Source organism: Eubalaena glacialis, chromosome 4 (assembly GCF_028564815.1).
Source record: "Eubalaena glacialis isolate mEubGla1 chromosome 4, mEubGla1.1.hap2.+ XY, whole genome shotgun sequence".
Classification (NCBI taxonomy): domain Eukaryota; kingdom Metazoa; phylum Chordata; class Mammalia; order Artiodactyla; family Balaenidae; genus Eubalaena; species Eubalaena glacialis.
In genome coordinates, this window is record NC_083719.1 from 177464748 (window position 1) to 177486774 (window position 22027).

At 48.2% G+C, this 22027-nt stretch overlaps 1 protein-coding gene across 3 annotated transcripts in view; it reads right to left on the reverse strand.

The window, feature by feature from the left end:
- CACNA1A (calcium voltage-gated channel subunit alpha1 A) overlaps positions 1-22027 on the reverse strand; it is a 235705-nt gene that overhangs the window by 70284 nt on the left and 143394 nt on the right. For 2 of the 3 annotated variants that reach the window (XM_061188732.1, XM_061188733.1), the window contains exons 11-19: positions 20271-20480; positions 16938-17050; positions 15598-15710; positions 15317-15448; positions 14951-15023; positions 13012-13129; positions 12809-12876; positions 9028-9134; positions 6541-7344 (exon numbers count right to left, since the gene is read on the reverse strand). In XM_061188732.1, the coding sequence (XP_061044715.1) occupies positions 6541-7344; positions 9028-9134; positions 12809-12876; positions 13012-13129; positions 14951-15023; positions 15317-15448; positions 15598-15710; positions 16938-17050; positions 20271-20480 (1738 nt within the window). Of the gene's footprint in view, positions 1-6540; positions 7345-9027; positions 9135-12799; positions 12877-13011; positions 13130-14950; positions 15024-15316; positions 15449-15597; positions 15711-16937; positions 17051-20270; positions 20481-22027 lie in introns of all 3 variants that reach the window. The other variant, XM_061188734.1, reaches the window with a different exon arrangement.

Genomic DNA, 22027 nt, shown 5'->3' on the forward strand with positions numbered 1-22027 from the left:
GCCCAAGGCCACACAGTCAGTTGCTGGCAGAGGCAGTTTGGACCCAGACCACATGGCTCCAGCACCCATACTAACCCCCACCTGACACTGCAGCTCTCTTACTAAGCAGTTTGAGATCTCCCAGGAGGCTCAGCCCACAGCTGCTGGGTGCAGGGAATCCTTGGCACTCACTGCAACCTCCAATAGTGTGAGCCAGCCTCTCTTCTATTTTGACTCATTAACTTCTGGGACAGTCTTATGACGCCTGAATTGTTAATGCTCCCATTACACAGTTGAGGAAACTGAGGTCCGGAGAGGATGAGTTAGGCATAGTAGAAAATGGTTTTGTGGGACTTACCTGGTGGCGCAGTGGATAAGACTCCGCACTCCCAATGCAGGGGGCCTGGGTTCAATCCCTGGTCAGGGAACTAGATCCCACATGCATGCTGCAACTAAGAGTTCGCATGCCATAAATAAGGAACCCACGAGCCGCAACTAAGGAGCCCGCCTGCCGCAACTAAGGAGCCCATGTGCCACAACTAAGGAGCCTCCCTGCTGCAACCAAATAAATAAATAAATATATAAAAATTAAAAAAAGAAAATGGCTTTGTCAGGCTGTCGCCATCACGCACTCACTCAAGAGACCAGATGTGAGCAAAAGACAGCCTTCAGATTGTATCCATTCATCGAACACCCAGGAGATTAGGTACAACCGCAGGAACCAACCAAAGCCCCTGGACAGCATAGGCTTGCTTCCTGAGGCCCAATCTGTAACCCTAAATCTACCTAACACTTAAAAATTTAAAATAAGCTGGCCTCTGTAAATCAACTATACTTCAAATAAAAAATAATAATAATTAAAAAAAAAAAGAAAAAGCTGGCCTCCCCTGGAGGCCCTTCCACTGGCTAAGCCACCAGTACCCTCTTTCTTGTTTTATTTTTGCATTTTAACTTGCAAAAAGTCCATGGTGTTTTTAGCAAGCAGAAGAGAGATGAGGTAATTTATTTTCAGGCTTGTGTCCCTGAGGCCGCAAAGGGAGAAGGGCAGGTCCAGGCGAATTCCTCACTTCTCAGTCACGTGAGCAGGTCCTACATTGACAGACTGACCTGGGTTTGAGTCTCACCAATGCCACTTACTAGCTGTGGGATCCTCTGTAGCTTGATTAACCTCCCTGAGCCTCAGTTTCTTCATCTTTATTTATTTATTTTTTAAATCTTAGCAGAGTTTGTTCAATTTTTAAAAAAATATTTATTTATTTATTTGGTTGCACCTGGTCTTAGTTGCAGCAGGCAGGCTCCTTAGTTGTGGCATGTGAACTCTTAGTTGTGGCATGTGAACTCTTAGTTGCAGCATGCATGTGGGCATCTAGCTCCCTGACCAGGGATTGAACGCAGGCTCCCTGCATTGGGAATGTGGAGTCTTATCCACTGCGCCACCAGGGAAGTCCCAGTTTGCTCATCTTTAAATTGGGGATAATAGTAGTAGAACCTTCTCTATAACATGGAGACTAAAGTGAAGATCCTGAACTTATTTGCTATGTGACCACCGGTGATTTACTCAGCCTGTTTCTCACCCATAACATGGGGATGATAATCTCGCTGAGTTCCTGTGAAGAATAAATGTGTGAATGAGCTGAGAGCTAGAGCATTGCTCGCAGGCCTGGAAACCTAATGGAATTTGCTCTGTTGGATTTAGAACTTGCTGGGGACCAGAGACGTTTTATTCCTTCCAACTTCCCCCTTTTGGAATAGGAATGTCTATTTTTGTGCTTGTCCCACCTTTGTGTTTTGGAAGCAGATAATCTGTTTTCTAGTTTTCAGGTCCACCGATGGAAGAAAATTTTGCCCCCAAATGGATCATACCTAGAGTCTTACCAATACTGGAGTTAGATGATGAGATTTGGAATTTTTGAGCTGATGATGGGGTAAGACTTTTGGGGATGTTGAGACGGGGTGAATGTATTTTGCACGTGTACATCAGATGAAAAGCTGACTGGGAATATTTTCTCATCATTTTGTATATTCTTTTAAGTAGAGCTCTACCAAAAAGCAGGCTCAGTGAAGTTATCATTTCAAAGAGAATCTGAATCTTTTGGTCACCATCTAGAGAGACCGTACTAAATAACACAGCAGTTGAGATCACGGCGTACGTTTTGTTAGAGGGACAGCCTCACACATGGACCAAGAGCCCCTTGTTCGGATGGAAAGGGGATCTGAGGGTCTTTGTTTTGTCTTGCTTTTGTTTCTTCTGCTGGCTCTGTTCGCAGTGCAGTTTTAACAAGCTCAGCCTGCAGAGGCCTAGTGTCCATCTCCAGGAAGTTTTATTTCCAAGTGTCTCCGAGGAGAACTCAAAAGCGGCAGAAAACTTTGAAGTCAGGCCCCTTCCCCCTTCCCTCTTGGGGATCTGCCATCATCTGCCCGGAATAGGCAGCTGATTGCATAATGCCTGTCCTGCACTGCATCCCTTTGCCAGCTAATCACTTCAGCATCCCTCTGCCAAGGGCTATGGACATCTTGCCTGGGGCATGCTCAGGTCCCTAAATTCAGAGGATGCTGCTTGTGTCCCCACTATCCTTAGGACCTGCACATGTTAACTCATTTAGTCCCCACAGCAATCACCATCTGAGGTGCTATTAGGATCAGGCCCATTTTACAGACGAAGAAGATGATGCCCAGAGAGGCAAAGGCACTTGCCCGTTGTTATGCAGCTGGGAAAGGGCTGAGTTGGACTCTGGCCCTAGAGATCTTAAGCTACAGCACCACTCAGTGAAGAAAATGGGGCAATGGATGACTTGGTGTGCGTGGAATGGAGGTGCTGAGACTGGCTAAGGCAAATTGGGGGTGCTGTTAAGAATCAGGGTATTAAGGGATGAAGCCTCTCCTCTCCACCCCATGCTGGATAAACTGTGAGGCTCGGAAGTCCAGTATCTCTCTTATTGCCCCTTTTGGGGAGTAGGTTGTCTTGGTGATGAAAGCAGGTGGAACTAGTATGCAAATAGCCGAGATATTAATTCTAGGGTGGTGCAGGTCTTGCAAAAGGTCCCGTTGCTCAGTCAAATCTAGCAGGAGGCACTGCCCAGCTATCAGGGAGTGGTGGATGCCCTGCAATCCACAGATTTTTTACTGGGAGTCAGAGAAAGCTCCATCCTCACTTTGGTGCCCCTGGGGTGACACTGGGCTCAGCCACCTGGTGTGGGAGATCAGGGGTTAGTGACTGTTTAACGATACAAAACAGAGTGTGCTCTACCCCCTTTTTAACTAGGGTGAGCCAGTGAAAGCTTTGGGGGTGGGGGACATGTAAACCTGGGAAAACTGAAGTGGAAGAGATTAAGGTAGAAATGGTGGGGGAAGACAGGGGAAATAGAAAGAAAACAATTCTATTTATTATCAATGCTCTGGAGAATCAAAACACAGTGTGTGTCTGGGGAGAGGCCTAAGGAAGGACAAGAGGAGAAATGTGTGAGGCAGGCCTGTTAAGGGCCACTGCCTTTGTCATAATACAGAACTGAAATGTCTTTTTAGTATGTTACGTTCTTGAATAAAATTTTATCTTCGCCATTCTTATTTTATTTTTTTGGCTGCGCCACACGGCGCATGTTTGTCTTGGATTTTTTTCTCTAAAAGTGCCCAAATCTTCATGAAGTTTTATTTCCAATGAGAACCTTTTTATCAGCCAAATGAATAATGCCTCTCCTGGCCAGGGCGTTCGACACATCTATTAATAAAGGAGTGAGCAGTACCCTCCTGGTGCAGATTTGGGGGTGGAAGTGGGGGAGGTACTTTGTTCCTCTGGAGAGGAGGGGGAGCAGGGGCCACCTGAGGAATTCAGGAAAGCTGGGTTCTTATCACACTACTGCTATCAGCTGGCTGGCTGCCCTTCGGGAAATCTCTTTCCCTCTCTGGGCCTCAGTTTCCCCATCTGTAGAAAGGAGTTTGAGTGGACAAACAAAAGGCTATGCATCTAAAGTTTTGTTTTTTAGTCTATGATGCAAGTGTCTTAATAGTAATAATGATAATAATAATAGTAATAGCTAAAACTTATCGAATGCTTATGACTACTGCTACTGTGAAAAATAGTTAACATTTACTGAGTACTGAATAATAATAATATTCATACTAATAATAGCTAATACTTACTGCATACCTATTATAAGCCAGGCACCATTTAAAGCATTTTGCATGTATTAACTCATTTGAACCTTATACCTACCCTAGGAGGTAGGTAGCATTCTTATTCCCACTTTACAGATGGGGAAACGGAGGCCCAGAGAGAGGAAGTGACAGGCTGCAAGTCACACAGCTGGGAAGTGATGGGGCAGCAGTGTGACCTCTGGCTCCAGAATCCTTGCCCTTCACTACCAGGCTGTGCTGCCTTTCTGTCCCTGTCATCCTTCCTCCTTCAACGATAGGAGTAGATATAATACAAGGATGATAACAACGGTAATATTAGTAGTATTAAAATAATAGCACCAGGAGACTTGCCTGGTGGTCCAGTGGTTAGGATTCCTCACTTCCACTGAGAGGGGTTGGATCCCTGGTCGGGGAACTAAGATCCAGCATGCCACGTGGCATGGCAAAAAAAAAAAAAAAAAATAGCACCAGTGATCCACTGGTTCTTAATTATGGAGTCCTGTGCTAAACACTTTATTCCACATAAAATCCCTTCAGTGGCCTCCCATTTCCCTGGGAGGACTCAAGGCTCTGCTGACCTATTACACTCCCTTCAATTTCTTTGTCTGCCACTCTCTCCTCACCCTCCAAATGGCAAACTGGCCTCCTGCCGTTCTACCTTAGGGCCTTTACACATGCTGTTCTTAGCCTAGAACACTATTCCCTTCTCAGAAACAATGGTTTTCAGGGGGCTGTTGCGGAGCTATGTGGAGACCTAATGCCATAATAATTGGGGGCATTGTGGGCATTTAGGAAATGGGAGGCAGGTATATAAGTATCTTACCATGTGCAGGGCAGTCCCACCGAGGAAGAATTATCCTTTCTCCTTCATGACTCTCTAATGTCCCTCACACAGGTGAAAACTCTGCTTGTAATGATCTGGGTCTTTTGTTTCAACCTAACTCTGCTTTATGTATCAGCATAAAGTATTTTTTGCATGTTTTAAATATACATCACATCTTCCCAGAATGCAAGTACTGGACAAATTAAAGGAAGAGTAGACTCTATTTCGTACGGAACTTCACCATTTTGGAACATCTCAACACTGATGGTAACTCCCTCATGTTATTCGAGTAGCCTGCATCCTGAGTCAGCTGGCATTTGTACCTGTCTCATTCATGGTGATTTTGTGTATAGGTGTCTGCATCAGAATTGCTTCACTCTGTCTTCTAGGGTCTCATTACTCAAAGTGTGGTCCCTGGACCAGCACTGGCTCCTTAGAAATGCAGAACCTCAGGCTGCACCTGAGACCTACTGAATTAGAATCTGTATTTTCACAAGATCCCTGGGGATTCGTGCACCCCCCCCATTCAATTTTGAGAAGTGCTAGCTTAGTGCATATGGCATGTAACAGAAGCATTTAAACACATCATTAAAAATTAATATGGTGCTGATGTATGTAAATGAAATCATTATGTTGTACCCCTTACACTTATACTGTGCTGCCCGTCAATTATACCTCAGTAAAAGTGGAAGAAAAAAAAAGAATACCTAATGCCGAAAAAAGAAAACACAAAAAACTTACAAGAGGGTTTTTTTAAAAAAAGAAAAAAAAATCAAAAGGATGCCCTAGTGGCGGGTGATATATAATAAAAGAAGAATAAGAGATCAACTATACTCCAATAAAAATTAAAAAAAAAAAAGAAGACTAAGAGGACGTTAATTAATGAAAGAACACATGTAAGTTGTTTGGGCTCCTAAATGTACAGTCACCGTAGGATTTTCTAAGGAGTGTTACAAAATATTGTTATGAAAAACAGGGTGTCGTTTCTGACTGGGTGAGGTGCTGGCCTGGAAGTTGCTGCCAAAAGCCTTGAACCCTGCTCTTCATTCAATTCTGAGGGCCCAGAGTGGCTTTTCAAACCCCCCAAGAATAGCATCAGGTGAAAAATGATTGACTCAATAACAGCTAAAAAGGGTCTAAATTTCCCAAGCACTTATTATGTGTCAGCTGCTCTTTCAGGCCCTTTGCATATATTACATCATTTAATTCGAGCAATGACCAAATTAGACCCCACTATCTCCATTTTACAGATTGTGAAAACTGAGGCCCAGAGACATGAAGTCCCTGCCAAAGGCCACACAGCAAGCACATGGAAGAGCTGTATAATTCTGGGGGAAAGTTCTTGTAGAGTTTCCCTGAGACGTACAAGGGCTTGATAGTTTGCAGCTTCTGGCGCGCCAGATGACCTGGGTTCAAGGCCACTTATTAGATGTGTTACCTTGGGCAAATCAGCTCCAACTCTCAGTTTCCCCATCTGTGAAACGGGGCCATGACAATGAGGGGGCTGTCAAGAAGCTGAAATAAGTGGCTCAGGAGAGTACCAGGTATCCAGAGGTGCCACTTTGCCTCATCTTATCATTTCTACTATGGTCATCGCTTCCACTTACTTCCTCCTCCGGTGCCTGCGCTCCTTGTCCTCCCTGCGTGCGTCCCCGTCGTAGGCGGGCGGAGGGCCAAGCCGGTGCCGCCTCCTCCGCTCGCCGCCGTCTGGGCCCTCGCCTTCGCCGCCCCGGGCCGGCCGGCTGCCCTCGCGGTGCCGGGACCTGCGATCGGCCTTGTCTTCTGGGCCCTCGTCGCCCGGCCTGCGGTGCGCCCGGTGCCTGCGGGGCTCCCCGTCGGCCCCCGTGCGCGGGGACCCGCTGCGGCTCTCCCGGCTGCACCCCTGCCGGTGGGCGTGCCTCCGGTGCGGGTCGCAGACTTTGCCCCGCTCCGCCTCGCCCTCCCAGAACCCCGGCTGCTCCAGGCCGCTCTCCCGGGCGTGGTTGTCCGACTCGCGGCCGTAAGGCCCCTCCCGGCTCAGCTCGGCCTCCTGGCTGCCCGCCCAGGGCCTCCGGGTGTCCAGGCCCACGGAGCCGCAGGGGTCCCGGGCCCGGTCGTGGTAGCGGGCCTGTTTTCTCAGGAAGTCCTCGGCTCGCTGCTGCCCGAGGCGCTGGTCCACCGTGGGCTCGGCCGCCCGGCTCTTATTGGTGTTGTTGTTGCGGTTCTCCTGGGGATCGACCACCAGCGGCCGGTCCAGGTGGGTCTTCATGTCGGGCCGCAGGTGCCGGGCGTAGGAGGCCTTCCAGCGCTCGTCCGGGTCCATCTCGTTGTACAGCGCCTCCCGGCTGGCCAGCAGGTTCTGCTTCCGCATCTCGCTTGTCCGCTGCTCCCACACGGACTTGGCGGGCTTCTGATTCTTCTGTTGTTCCTTCCTGCAACGGAAGGGCGCAGGGGTTAGGGCACTGCTGGGCACCGTGGCCTGCATGGACCTCTCGGGCTAACAGGCGTCTCAGCCCAGGTGGGCATCTCCACCCTGGCGGGTGTCTTGCCCCAGGTGGGCATTTCCGCCCAGGTGGGTACCTTGGCCCAGATGGGCATCTTGACCAAAGTGGGTATCATGGCCTGGCTGGGTATCCCTGCCTAACTAGGTGTTTCAACCTGTGTGGAAAACTCAACCTGGCCGGATGTCTCATCCTTACAGGCGTCTTGGCCCAGATGGGCGTCTTGTTCCAGTAAGGTATCCTGGCCTGGCTGGGCATTTCGGTCTAATGGGGGTCTCAGCCCAGGTGTATGTCCCCACTGACCTCTCTATTCCTCTTCAAATTTTAGCACATGGCCTCTGGGGGCTGTCCTGATGTTCAAAATATTTTAACCTCTGAGACAGCCAATCATAATGGACACTGACCTGGGGCAGGTTCTGGAAGCGCTGACATGAGCGCTTGGGAGTCTTGGGACAGTACCTATCTATCCACCGGTGCAAAACACCAGTGGGGTCATGGCTGGGAGTGCTGGCTGGGCTGAAGCCCTGCCTGGAGCACACAGATTTTTCCAGGGGTTCTATGTGTATTGATAGTTTTATACAGACCATCAACTTCTATAGGCTTGCCTGCCTGAGCATGTACCTTCCTGGGCTCCCCTTCCACAGCCATCTCCTTGCACTTTGAGAAAGAAAGCCCCCTCCCCATTGTCCCATTATGCACCGCCCCACAGTACGCAAAATCCCAGGACCACCCAACAAAGGTGCAATTCAGAATATCTGTGTTAACGAATCTTTAATCAAGACACCTTAACTCTTACCACCTTAACACCTCTGATCCACCAGCAAATTCTGTCCACTCTGCCTTCATGATCTGTCTAGAATTCAGCTACATCCATGACCTGTTCAGTCACCACCCTGATCCAGCCCCCACTATCTCTTTTGCAGGGAACAATGCAGTCTTCTCCAACCTGGTCTCCTGGCTCCTGCCCTTGCTCCCCTGATAGCATCCAAAGGGTACCTGTGAGCACCTGAGTCCCTCCCTATCCCTCCTCAGCTCAAGAACCCTCCATGTCTCCCACCTGGCTCAGAGCAAAATTCTAAGTCCTCCCTACAGCCCACAAGGCCCTGCCTGATCTGCTCATCACCTCTCTGCCCTCACCTCCCCCTACTCGCCCCCCTCACTCACTCTACTTCAGTCACACTGGCCTCCTTCATGTTCCCTAAACACACCAGGCATGTTCCTGCCTTAGGGCCTTCGTACACGCTGTTCCCATTGCCTGCGATGCTCTTCACTCAGACCCCCCCAGAGCTCCTCCCTCACCTTCTTCAGGCTTTGTCACCTTCTCAGTGAGACCTTCCCTGACAACTTTACTTAAAATCATAACTCTCACCACCTCTAGCCCTCCCTATAAACCTCAACCTCTTGTTAACGCTGTATTCCCAGCAGCTAGAACAGTGCCCGGCACATAGTACCTGCTTATTAATTATTTCTTGAGTGGAAGTGGGTGGGAGGGCAGAAGCACCTCTTCCTAAAGCTCAACCCAGTCAGGGACTGCTCCCTGCCCCCCAAATCCTTGACTGGGAGGGTGCAAAGGTTGAGGAGCCCGGAGAGCATACCGGAGTTGGGGGCACTTACACAGCTATGGACATGTTGGCTGCAGACAGAGGGCTCACTTCTGCCACCTCCTTGGCTTTCTGGAGGGCGAGTTTCTGGTTGGCTGCCTCTTCTTCTTCTTGTTCATCCTAAAAGTCACATGTGATCCCTGTTCACAAAACATGAACTGGACCTTGGGGCCTGACCTCTGACCCTATTGTTAACCAGGGGCAACATTTCAGATATTTACAAACAGGTGTGGCCTGGGTGTCAGCCAAACAGAGCGGAGGCCCAGTGATTGGAAAGGACGCCCGTCAGTTGAGTATACTGCTATCCCCTTTATGTACAGGCTCACTATCTAGCTCATTATTAACCCTGTTTTAACACACAGTCAGAAGAAAAGGAGAAAGACTCCCTTCCCTTCCCACAATGGAAATTTTTCTGTACCCTGTCTCAATGAGCTGGAAATTAATGCAAAGATTTTCCTCTCACTCTACTTCCTGGGCCATTTAAGCTCTCTGAACCAAGACTTTTAAAGAACACTGACAAGCCCCCACGTGCAGAAAAATCTGGCATCCCACAGCCCATCCCATGCACTGCCAACAGCCTCCAGAAGGGGAAGTAGGAGAGGATCTTATATTCTCAGCCAGTTAGGTTCAGAGAGGAGGAGGATGGGGGAAGATGTTTTAAAAATACACACAGAAAAAGACGTTTTGGGGCTTTAAATCCTTCTTCAGCCTTCATGCAGGGCCTCATTCGTAAAACAGAAAAGCCAACAAAGAAAAAGCAAAGAAAAAGCAACAAGAAAGAAATGGCCAGAGATGAACCCGCCAATAAAAAAGGTCATGCGGTGGCAGGGCACCTCTCCCACTGTGCTGAGCTGTCTGGGGCAAGAAGCAACCTTACCACCTCAGAAATGGTCAGATCAGGACACTCTCTGTCAGTGACAACACAGGGGTGGGACCCGGCTGGCCACCCTGCTCTCCCAAGGCCTCCCCTCCTCCTGGCATCACACCCAGTATTTCTCAGAGCTGAGTCCCTGGACCACCTGCCTAAGAAACACTGCAAATGCAGATTCCCAGGTCTCCTGAAGAACCTGGGCTGGGCCCTGGAATCTGCATTTTCAGTAAGCTCCCAGTTGAGTCTGAAACACGTTCAAGTTTAACCAGCGTTGCATGTGATTAGAAGCACAACTTCTGGACCCATCTGGGTTCAAATCTCAGATCCTCCACTTTCTGCTTACCTTGGACGAGTCTCTTAACTTCTCTGTTCCTCACAATCTTCATCTAAAATTTCAACTCTCCTCGACTTTCCCCACTTTGTTTTTCTCTTTAGCACTTACCACCATCTGACAAGTTTCTTTCTCATCTATCTCTCCCCCTAGAATATCAACGAGGGCAGGGATTTGTCTGTTTTGTTCCCTGCCATGTCCCTGGCTCCTAGACCCCGTTCACAGTAGATGCTCAATAAAGGCTTTTCCTTTTTTAATTTCAATTTTAATTGATTAATTTATTTTTGGCCGTGCTGTGGCTTGTGGGATCTTAGTTCCGTGACCAGGGACCGAACCCAGGGCCCTGGCAGTGGGAGTGCCGAGTCCTAACCACTGGACCACCAGGGAATTCCCAAATGCTTTTCAATGAATGACAAAATCTGTAAAATGGGGATCAGAGAATTTGCCTCCTAGGTTTTCTGTGAGGGTTAAATGAGATAAAAACCTATTACTACTATATATAAAATAGATAAACAATAAGGTCCTACTGTATAGCACAGGGAACTATAGTCAATATCTTGTAATAAATTATAATGGAAAAAATATGAAAAAGAATTATATATATGTATAACTGAATCACTTTGCTGTACACCAGAAACTAATACAACATTATAAATCAACTATACTTCAATAAAAAAATTAAAAAAAACCCCAACCACATAAGGGGCTTAGTGGGGTCCCTGCCACATATTAAATGCCTGAGAAATGCTTGTGGAATAAATGAAGGAAAGAATGAGGGTCTGGAAGACATGTCACAGGAGATGAGCTTTCTCCTTCCTCTTCTCCCAACCTCCTGAGGTATCTCCTCCCCCATGATGGCCCTTGAGGATGAGGTCTTGGAACCTGGATGAGATCATGGCTGGAACAGCCCCTGAAGCACTGACGCCAGCCAGCTCCATGGTGGCCAGGACTGTGGCTGTGTGCTTGGGGTGGTGGAGACTTCCGTTTCCCCCAGTCAGAGCTGGGCCCAGGAAAGTCTCTCTCCCTCCTGCCAAGGCTGGCAGATGGAGGGTTGGCAACGTCTGCTCGGTTCAGTTCAGTTCCCTGAACATGGCCTGAACACCTCGAGGCACTGGGGATGGGGCTGTGAAGCTGAGGCAGGTCCCAGGCCTGGACCTCCTAGGCTGAATGATTCTGCACACGTTCTTTTAATGTGATGAGGCTGCTGGCGAAAGGCTTAGGTCAGACGACTGCTAGCTCCTAAGATGCCTTTGTTCCTGACACCCTCCCCTCAAATTGCAAAAAGGTGCCCAGCTTCCTTCGTGCAGTGCACAACCTGTACAACCGTTCCCAGCCGCTCTGCTTGTGGGCTATCCCAGGGGTGTGAGCTGTGTTACTGAAAGCAATATTGCCTCCTCTATGACTAGCTGAGGTGGACCTGAGTCCCAGGGAGTCCAAGGCTGCCCTACGGGGCATCTGGCACCAGGTTTTGTCCAGATAATCCAGTATCATTGACCATGAATGAAAACTGGACTTCTCCTCACATGGATGGTTCTCACCACCCATCCCCCCAATTCCCTTCTGATCTCATTTCCTGTACTCTTCTCTCTTTTCTGTTCTTTGAGGGGTCACACCTCTGCTCTTTCAGTTCCTAGATATGTGGTGAGGTCACAACCTCTCTGGGCCCCAGTTTTCCCATCTGTGAAATGAGCATAACGGTAACTCCCTACCTCTTATGCTTTCTGGTGTCTGGCATACAAGAGGGGCAATCACATTTTCCCTGGTTGTTGTTATTTTTATTTTTATCATTACCTGCTCAGCTGGGGCTCAAATGAAAGCTGGCAGGGTGTGTGGGTAGACAACTTAGGTTCTGGAACTTGCCAAGTCTGGGTTCGAATCCTAGCCTTCCCTTTACCAGCTCTGTAAAATGTGAGCTCTAGGTCCAGGTGCCTGCTAATGCCAAGTGACTTACAAAGGCTCCCTTTATTGAGCGCTTCCTGTGTGTCAAGAACGGTGCTGAGCACCTGACATGTATAGCATGATGCTCTAAATAGTAGCGGACATTATCATCCCATCTGGGGCCAGTGATTTTGCCTTTCTGAGCCTCAGTTCCCCCTTCCGCAAAAGGGAGATAATAGCAATGCCTGGAACCATGAGCACATATAATTCTTTACTGCTACCACTCAGTGATGAAATCCAGCCAGCTCCCAAGCTCACAGGGACACACACTGAGCCTCAGGACCTTGTCTGGGTTATTCTCCATCTGTCCCCTCCTTTCGGGTTTAGGGTGGTGACAGTGCCTGCTATCCTAGAGGCTGCCGCATTCCTTGGAAGTCCCTTGACACTGCCCACTCCTTATAAATGGGCACTCTGGTGGAGTTTGCCATCTGTTTCCTGTAGAAACCCTGCTGCCTTAGCCCCCCTCCTTTGCTGTAGAATCCACTTGATTATGGACAGTCTATTTTGGGGGTGGGGGAGGAGGCACTTTCTCCCTGGTACAGTGCATCCAGGGCAAAAGCTCTGACCCTAGCCCCTACCCCCACCTGGCACGGTCCTGATCTGCCATGAGCAGGTGGTAACTTTGCCACAGCAACATTCTCCCACCAACTCCACCTTGGTGAGCTCCTGGGCGTTGGCCAAATTATCCACTGCGATGGCCAAGAACACGTTCAGGAGGGTGTCTGCAAACGTGGGAGTCAGGGAAAGCATCGCCACTTGGACCTTGATATCTGGGACTCCTGAATCCCCCCCTTGTGCCCCCCAATCTGCTCTCCCTGAGGCCCGGGCACGTCCCCATTTCCCCACACAGAGGATACAGTTCCCAAAGAGCGTCAGCACGATGAAGTAGATGGAGAACACCATGCCGCCCTGCACACCCCCCTGAGACTTGATGCCGTCGTACATGACCTCATTCCAGTCTTCGCCCGTCAGGATCTGAAAGGGGAGGGAGAAACACACAGCCAACCCCCTCTCAACCTTGGGCCCCTCGGAGATGCAGCTGTGGAGCCGGAACCTGCCGTGTGGGCCCCTTCTCGGCCCTTGTCTCTGGGTGGGGAGGGTCTCATCTGTTTGCAAGAGGAAAGGGCTGTCCCTGCATTGAGGGGCTCTCAGCCTGTTCTAGGAAAAAGTGACCCTGCAGGAGTCACAATCTTTCTGTAACTCCATCTTCCCTGATGTGATAAGGGGATTTTGCTATAGGCTGAGTTGTACTGCCTAAATTCATATGTTGAAGTTCTAAACCCTTGTGTGATGGTATTTGGAGATGGGAGGGAATTAGGATTAGATGAAGACATGACAGTGGGGCCCTCATGAGGGGATTAGTGCCTTTATAAGAAAAGACACCAGAGAACTTGGTCTCTCTCTCTCTCCCTGCTACGTGAGAGAGAAGTGAGAAGGCTGCCGTCTGCAAGCCAGGAAGAGAGTCCTCACCAGGAACCAACCCTGCATGCACCCTGATTGTGGACCTCCAGCCTCCAGAACTGTGAGAAATAAATTTCTCTTGCCATATATTCACTGGTACTTCTGGACTGCTTTGTCTGGGGGTGGTGATGGTGGTGGTACTGGTGACCAGAGGAAGCCTCAGGTAAAGGGACACAGGTGCTGGCAAATAGAAGTTGTGCAGATGCATATGGGAAGGGCTAAAGGGATATGTATGTAGCATCCACACAGTTGTTAAAAAATATCCAACTTCCCTCCTTTGTTTTATTTCCATGAGGATAAAGTAAATGTGAAAGAACTCCCAAAACATTAATCTGTTAATGCAGGGTTTTTTAGCCTTGGTACTACTGACATTTGGGACTTCCTCCCATCCTGTGCAATGTAGGGTGCTGACCGGCATCCTTGGCCTCTACCCATTAGATGCCAGTAACATCCCCCCACACCCCCAGTTGTGACAACCCAAAATGTTTTCAGATACTTCTAGGTGACCTTGGGGGACAGACTCCTTCTTGGGCAAGAACCCTTGTGCTGAAGATATATGGATGGTGATTACTACTATTAATAATCATTTATGTGAGGGCTCAGAACTTCATCGATGGTTTCCCTTTCCAAGCCCCTGTCTAGGGGTCTCATTTAGAAATTACCTCTCCCCCAGGAGAAGAGAGGAGTGAAGTCACATTTTCCATAATCTCTCTGTCCCCTAAAGAGACAGAACCCACATGGAAAGGCTCTGGAAGTCCCGGCTAGGCCAGTTCCAAACCTCAGGGCATGTGCCTACCTGGGTACAGAAGTTGGTTTGGGGAGACCACCCAGGGTCAATCTGTTTGCCTTGGAATATGGGATTGGGGTGTCTTCCAATCTGGGGGAGGATGGTGTATTATCCATGTCTATTATTTTCTATATTCTGATGCTTTGACATATGTGGGAGGCCTTGTTGACCCTGGAGGGAGTCAGGACTAGCTAACTCTTAGAGATAGTAACCAACTTGCCTGTGAATGTGCTTTTCAAATGCAAACCAACCAATCCAGAGCCCACACTCCCAACCATCTCCACTATTGGGCTCTTACAATCAGGGCCAACCTTCTCCTGCCAGAATCAGCCCAGGGTCAGGTACCAGACAACTCAGGACAGCTCCAGGGCCTGATGAAATTATTTAAACTAGCCAATCCTAAGCCTGATTAATGTGCCTTGCCCATTTCTTCCTGTGGAAACCACAATAAAGGCTCCTGCCCACGTTCTCCGCTCCCTCTGCCTCCTGATGAACTCTGGTGCTTCCCTGTATGGCCCTGCATTCATGGGGCTGGGTGAAGGTTGTACCTGAAATACCGTCATTATTGCTGCTGGAAAGGTGTCGAAGTTGGTAGGAGGAGTCCCTTCATCGAAATTAAACCTGCAGAGAGGACACAGACATTTCACGTTGGTCCCACCTCAGGTGTTCTGAGGGCTTGGCTCAGTATCTTGTTTCCAGGGCAGTATCTCTGTCCCCTAAAAGGACACCCTGCGTGGCACCCAGGGCCCCACTCATCTGGGTGAGTGCACTGGGCATCCAGGTCACGAGGAGGGCAGACTGTGTGATGCAGGTGGGCCTGGGTCTCTGGAGGCACTGAGCGAGGTGCCTGGGGGTGGGAGGCCCTGGGCTGGACCCCAGGGAAGCAGAAGTCAGAGAATCTGCTGAGCACTCACTGGCCACCAAAGAGTTGCATTCCCAGAAGGGCAAAGACGACGATGAACAGGAAAAGGAGGAACAACAGGCTGATGATGGATTTCATGGAGTTGAGAAGAGAGACGACCAGGTTCCTGAGAGATGCCCAGTACCTGCCAACAGAGGCCAGGGTTGGGGGGTGGGGGTCAGGCTGGGCCAGGGTGGCAGCAGCTAAGCCCACCTTCCCAACATGGTGGAGGTGGCCCCACCCTGGCCCCCATCCCCATTCCCATCCGGATGCCAGGGAACCCCAAAGACTTACTTTGTGACTTTGAAAATACGCAATAACCTGAGGGCTCGTAACACACTGATTCCAAAGGATGTGCCGGGTTTTATGACGGCCCAGATGACCTCAAAGATGCTCCCGATGATGACCTAGAACAGAGGACCCGGTCTTATGTCCAGGCTCCTTGCAAACGTGCCCTGGGTCTGAACCTTGCAGGAACCCAATCCAACTCCCACCCTCAAATAGAATCAGGGTGAGGGTCTCAGACCCCTCTCATCCCTTCTCTTTTTTAACTTAAGAGCTGATGAGCACAAAGAATTCATGAAACACATAATTACAGCGCGAATGCCCACGAAACCACCACCTATGTCGAGAAATAAGACACATCAGCAGCCTGAAAGCCTCCAGGGACCCCTAGACATAGCCACCACCTTGAATTTTATGCTAACCATTTCCTTTAACCATTTGCATTTAACAAATTGAGGTGGAATTCACATAACATAAAATTAACCAGAATGGTTAACTTAAAATACTGCACAATTCAGTGGCCTTTAGTACATTCACCATGTTGTATAACCATCACCCCCCAAGAAGACCCCGGACCCATTAGCAGCCACTCTCCATCCCCCTCTTCCCGGCCGCTGGCAACCACTAATCTACTTTCTGTCACTGGAGATTTGCCTGTTCTGGATATTTCATATAAATGGAAATATGTAATATGTGACCTTTTATTTTATGTCTGGCTTCTTTCGCTTATCATAATGTTTTCGAGGTCTTTGCCTTTTTAAAGCGTTCAAGGATCCTCCGTAATCCATATAGCTTAGTTTTACCCATCTGAACTTTCATCAGCAGAATCATGCTGCAGAATCATGCTGTATAGACTGGTTTTGTCAGTGTCTTGCTTCCTTTTGTGCAGTATTATGTGGCTGATGGGTGTGGCTGTTTTTGGTTGCCTCTCGTTGGTGCAGAGAATTCCATTATGTGGCTAGGCCACAACTTTATCCACTCTATTGCAAAGGAATATTTGGGTCGTTTGGTCTGGGACTAGCGAGGCTGCTCAGGACATTCTTGTATGTGTCTCCTGGGCATCTGTGTGAGTTTCTCTAGGGTGAATCCCTAGCAGTGGAATCGCCAGGTCAATCCTGCTTTCCAAAAAGGGTCCACAAATTTCCCCTCCCACTATAGCAGTGGTTGAGGAGGGTTCTAGGGGCTCTGTATCCTTGCTGAAGTTGGGATTGTCCTTTCATTCCTTTTGCATTCAGCAGAGTCTCTCGTATCCAGGGGTGATCCTACTTCTTGCTTTTGGATGTCCCCAGGTGTCAGCCATTCTAAGCTAGAGCTGGAGAATTGAAATCCTTAGAAACCAGACCACTTACCCCACAATCAAAACAGTTGAAGGAAGAGTGGAAGTAAGGCCGTGTCCCAAGCCCGTACATTTTTATAAACATTTCGGACATAAAGAGTCCTAAGAAAATGAATTCTGCATAGTCTAGAAGGGAGAGGGGGGAAAACAGAGGAGGTTAGATCTGTGGGGGGAGGTTCCAGGTGGCTCTGACATTCCTGTTAATTGCAACCCTGGCTGGTGGGTCCCTGCATGCTTACTATATTATTTTTTTAAAAAGTTAATTAATTAATTTAAAAAAATTAAATTGAAGTATAGTTGATTTATAATGTTTCAGGTATACAGCAAAGTGATTTAGTTTTATATATATTCTTTTTCAGATTCTTTTCCCTTATGGGTTATTACAAGATATTGAATATAGTTCCCTGTGTTACACAGTAGGTCCTTGTTGTTTATTTTATACATCTTACTATGTTTTTAAAATGAACAAATGAATGAATTAACTAACTGACTAACAGCTAACTGACTAACTAATTGGATAACTAACAAAATAAAGTGGTTCCATAATGCCAGCATGTCATAATCTAAGAATTATGACTAAACCACTTTATATGTCTGAGTTCCAAAGGAATAATAGAAATAGAAATCATGACAGTGTTCTATTTGTAATCCTTGTGCTGGGGACTTAGTTGGAGCACCACAGGCCACTAATCTAAGGCATGGCTTTTCTCCGAACTTCACGTCCCTTGGAAATCCTGTCTTGCTGATGCCTGAAAGTCGTGATGCAAGATAAAGCCTTTTGTTTTTTGGTGAGAAAGCATAATGGTGCAAATACCTTGGGGAGAGGTAACTCATGGTTATTTGTTTGCTCCAGCAAAGAAATGTTTAATAGCAGTCCCTTTTCTGAGATGGCTTTCTTGGTGGGGTAGGAAGTTGAGGGGTCAGGAAGGGCATGAGTAGTCACCTACTGGAGGGGAAGGAGAGGTAAGGAGGAATTCTGAGGGGAAGAAAGCATACAGAAAGGGAAGACAGAGGACCCAAACCTCCAAGAATTCCATTTTGGTCACATAGCTAACTCTGTTTGAAGGTCAAGGGTATTTGTTATATCATTCTTTTTTTTAATGGTGTAAGATTTTTTTCTAGTTCTTTGTGATTTTACTTTCTTTTTCTTTTTTTTTTTGGCTGTACCGCACAGCTTGTGGGATCTTAGTTCCCCAATCAGGGGTTGAACCCGGGCCCTCGGCAGTGAAAGCGCAGAGTCCTAACCACTGGACCACCAGGGAATTCCCTGTTATATCATTCTTTTAAGAGGTGGTTTGAACTGACTGTTAAGGTCTTACCCACTCATTCCTGATTGAAACTTGCCCTTAGTTTTAGGACTCCAGGGAGCTCCTAGTGTCTGAGGGAAACTCTAGGGTCTCCAGGGCCCCTGGGACCAAAATGTCAGCAAGGGAAATCTGTCCATAACATCTGGTGTATTCCAAGAACCATCAGAAGAAACTCTGGGAGAACTTAAGCGTTTCCAAGATACTTGTTCCCCAGTTACCATGGAAATATGATAGCTGGTGATGCACAAGACCTGAGAGAATTACTTCTGTAGCACTAGTGGGTCTGGAAGAACTTTCAGGGTCATCAAATCCAATTTCCACCAAGTACAGAAGAGGAATTTGAGACCCAGAGAAACGACTACACTTCATTGATTCCAAGACACATATTTTTGTTCACATTTTGACATCTCCGAAACGGGTGTATCTTAAAATTGGCATGTCCTAGTTAAGATGGCAGCATTGTTTTATTTCTTAGTGGCACATAAAATAAAAATAAAAGAGTGCCTTATAACTGAAGATGTGTTTGATTGATGGACAATGGTAAGAGCTTGTCCAAGGTCACACGGAGAGTTAGGGGCAGGGCAGGCATCAAGACCCCAGGTTACCTGGGATTCAGGGCAGGGATGTACCATCAGATACAGCTTGGACTCTGGGTTCAAATCCTGGCTACATCACTAACTAGCTGTGTGACTCTGGGCAAGTTGCTTAACCTCTCTGTGTTGCAGTATTCTCAACTGGAAATTGATAATTAAAGGACGTTTACAGACACAGAGGCCCCAGGCGGGAAGTCCCAACCCCCTGTTCCTGAACCAGGACAGATAGAGCAAGGTGATTAGTGGGGAGAATATGGGAGATTAAAAATAGGCTATCAGAGGAGGTTAAGACAAAAAGTAAATAGTTCTCATTTATAAGTGACTCCAGGGGGACTAAATGCAATTACTAAGGTTGGAACTAGGTCAGGGCTCTCGGAAGGAGAACTGGCCCCTGGGGAGTGTCCTCGGGGGGGGCCGGTCAGCCAACATGACTGGGAACAATGAGGGTTACAAGGAGACAATGACCTGGACCAGGCCTCTCTAGGCTGAAGACTCAACTTCTCCAACGGTTGTCTGGGTTAATTCTGAACCAGGTCAGAAGGGCAGAGAATCTACAGACCTAAGTCAGACAAGCCAGTAGATGTAGGAGGAGGGCAGCCAGCAGGAAAAAAGGTTTTGGGGAGCCCTCACTCGGGGCCCATAAGCCAGAGCCAAGATATCCACTTGCCTTCCTCACTGTCCAGCCATCACTCTTGTTGATTCCTCAGAGCTCTTTACTTTTTAAATCCTGCTCAGAGGTCTCCCCACCTTGCACTGCTTCTTTTCCCCCAACCTGGTCATCAGTTTTGATACTATCTCACATTAATTCCTGAAATCTTGGAATAGGCCCAAAAGGGCAAAGCCTTGGAAATCCTGGTACCCACTGAGGGAGCAAGATGTTTTCACACTTGTTAGAGGGTATCTTCTAGGAATGAATCCCAGACATAAGGAAGTCAAAAGGACAGGAGACGAAAGGGGAAAGAAGCAGAAGGTTTGAAAGAAAAGGGAAGAAGCAGAGAGTCAGAAATGAGGATAGAAAATGGGTACAACATACGGGTCACTTTTTTATCTCTAATGTGCCCCCATCTCTCAACCATAAATTATTTGATTCCCAGAGATGCACCTAGAAATCACATGTATGTTTCTGTCTCTATCTGGCTGTCTTGCAGTCTCTGACTCTCTCTGTCTCTCTTCCAATGCACCCCTATGTGCCTTTCTTAGAAACTGATCATGAAAGTCTCTGGTGGCCTAAATTCCAGCTTCCAGCTCAGGCCCAAAGAAATTGGGTTCTGTCATTGTGGCAGCAGCAATATCAGCCCCCAAGTTGAGTTGTAGACATGGCCAAATGAAAGGGCAAAGTCAATGAGGACCAAAGAAGGAACACATACCATCAGAGAAAGAGAACTGGAAAAAGGGTGTGAGGAAGGGATCAGGGAGCCGGTGGGGGCGGGGCCAGGAGGTACTCACAGAGGAAGTCGGAGAGCCACTCGGGCTGGTTGTAATGAACGATAGCGACACACAGCGTGTTGAGGGCTACCAGACTGAGCACAGTCCAGTAGAAGGCCTGAGTTTTGACCATGCGGCGGATGTAGAAACGCATCCTCCTCTCCTTTTTGTGAAAAAAAGTTGAGTTCTCCAGCTTGGCACTTTTAATGCTGGCTCGGGCGAAGGGAGACCCTGCCAGGGAAAGGATGGAGAATGTCAAGGTGTTCCTGCAGAGGAAATTAACCAATGCATAGCCCAGGCACGGATTGTGGCCAGGGAATCCATTAGCCTCCCAAGCAAGGAAGCCCCTGGGAACCATCATGACCTATGGGCTTAGCTTTCCAGAGATGGAGCTTATGAGAAGGTGATGTCCCTGAAAATAATAGTATTGGAAATAACCAATGAGCGCTCAGGATGTCAACGGGGAGGCTGATGACTCTTCATTGCTGGAGCCAACTTTCCGTATCTTCCTCTCCTGGCCATGTCTGATGACTCTGGGGGGGTCATGCTATAGGGTGGGATAAGGCAGGAGCCTCTGCTCAGGACTCCCAGTGCAGAACTGCATGGACCATACTTGGAAAGCCTCCAGGAGGAGGTGTGGACAGGATCCTAGTTTTCCATGGACATTTCACTTTAGAAATAATCACCAAAGAATGAGACAGCTGTGCCCTCTGCCTACATATATTTTTGCTCCCAAGCATTTACAAGGTACCTACTGTGCCAGGCTCTGTCCCAGGTGTTCCAGATACACGTTAACAGAGTCCTGCACTCCTGGGACTGATACTCCAGTGGGGGAGACAGACAGCACACATAATATAATAAATAGTAAATTAATAGCATGATGGGGGACTTCCCTGGTGGTCCAGTGGCTAAGGCTCCACACTCCCAATGCAAGGGACCCGGCTTTGATCCCTGATCAGGGAACCAGATCCCACATGCTGCAACTAAGAGTTCACATGCCACAACTAAAGATCCTGCGTGCTGCAACTAAGACCTGGCACAGCCAAATAAATAAATAAATAAGTAAATATTTTAAAAAAATAGTGTGATGGAAGGTGAAAAGTGCTTTGGAAAAAAGAGAAAGTAGAGCAAAATAAGGGGACTGGGACCCCCCAGGAGGGACCACTGGGCAGGCTGCAGTATTAAATCAAGTGGTTAAGGTGAAGGGGTTGGCCTGAGTTACCTTAGTATCTTAGGTGCCTTATGCAGAGGAAATAGCAAGTGCAAAGGCCCTGAGGCAGGAATGTGCCTGCCTGACATATTTGTGGGAACAGCATAAAGAGAACAGTGTGGCTGGAGTGGAGTGGTTCAGGTGGGAAAAGGGAAGAGGTGAGGGTAGGGAGGAGGCTGGGCAGGTTGTGAAGGGCCTTGGGGGCTGTGGGGAGAACTTGGGCTTCTGTTTTGAGTGAGGTGGGAGCCATGGAGGGTTTGAGCAGAGGAGGGATGTGACCTGACTGGGGTTCACAGGTGCCCCCTGGCTGCTGTGGGGGGAACAGACTGTGGAAGGCAAGGGCAGGAGCAGGGAGGAGGTGACTGCTCTAGTCCAGGCAAATGATAATGGGACCACCACTCCATAGTGGCTGAGAAGGAAGAAGAGTGGGCAGATTTGGGATGTATTGTTAAAGGTAGATTTCAACGTTTGCTGATGGACCAAGTGTGGGTGGAAGAGAGAGGGAGAAGCCAAGGTTTTTGGCCTGAGCCCTGGGAGGGATAGGGGGGAGGTTCAGAGCTCAGTTTTG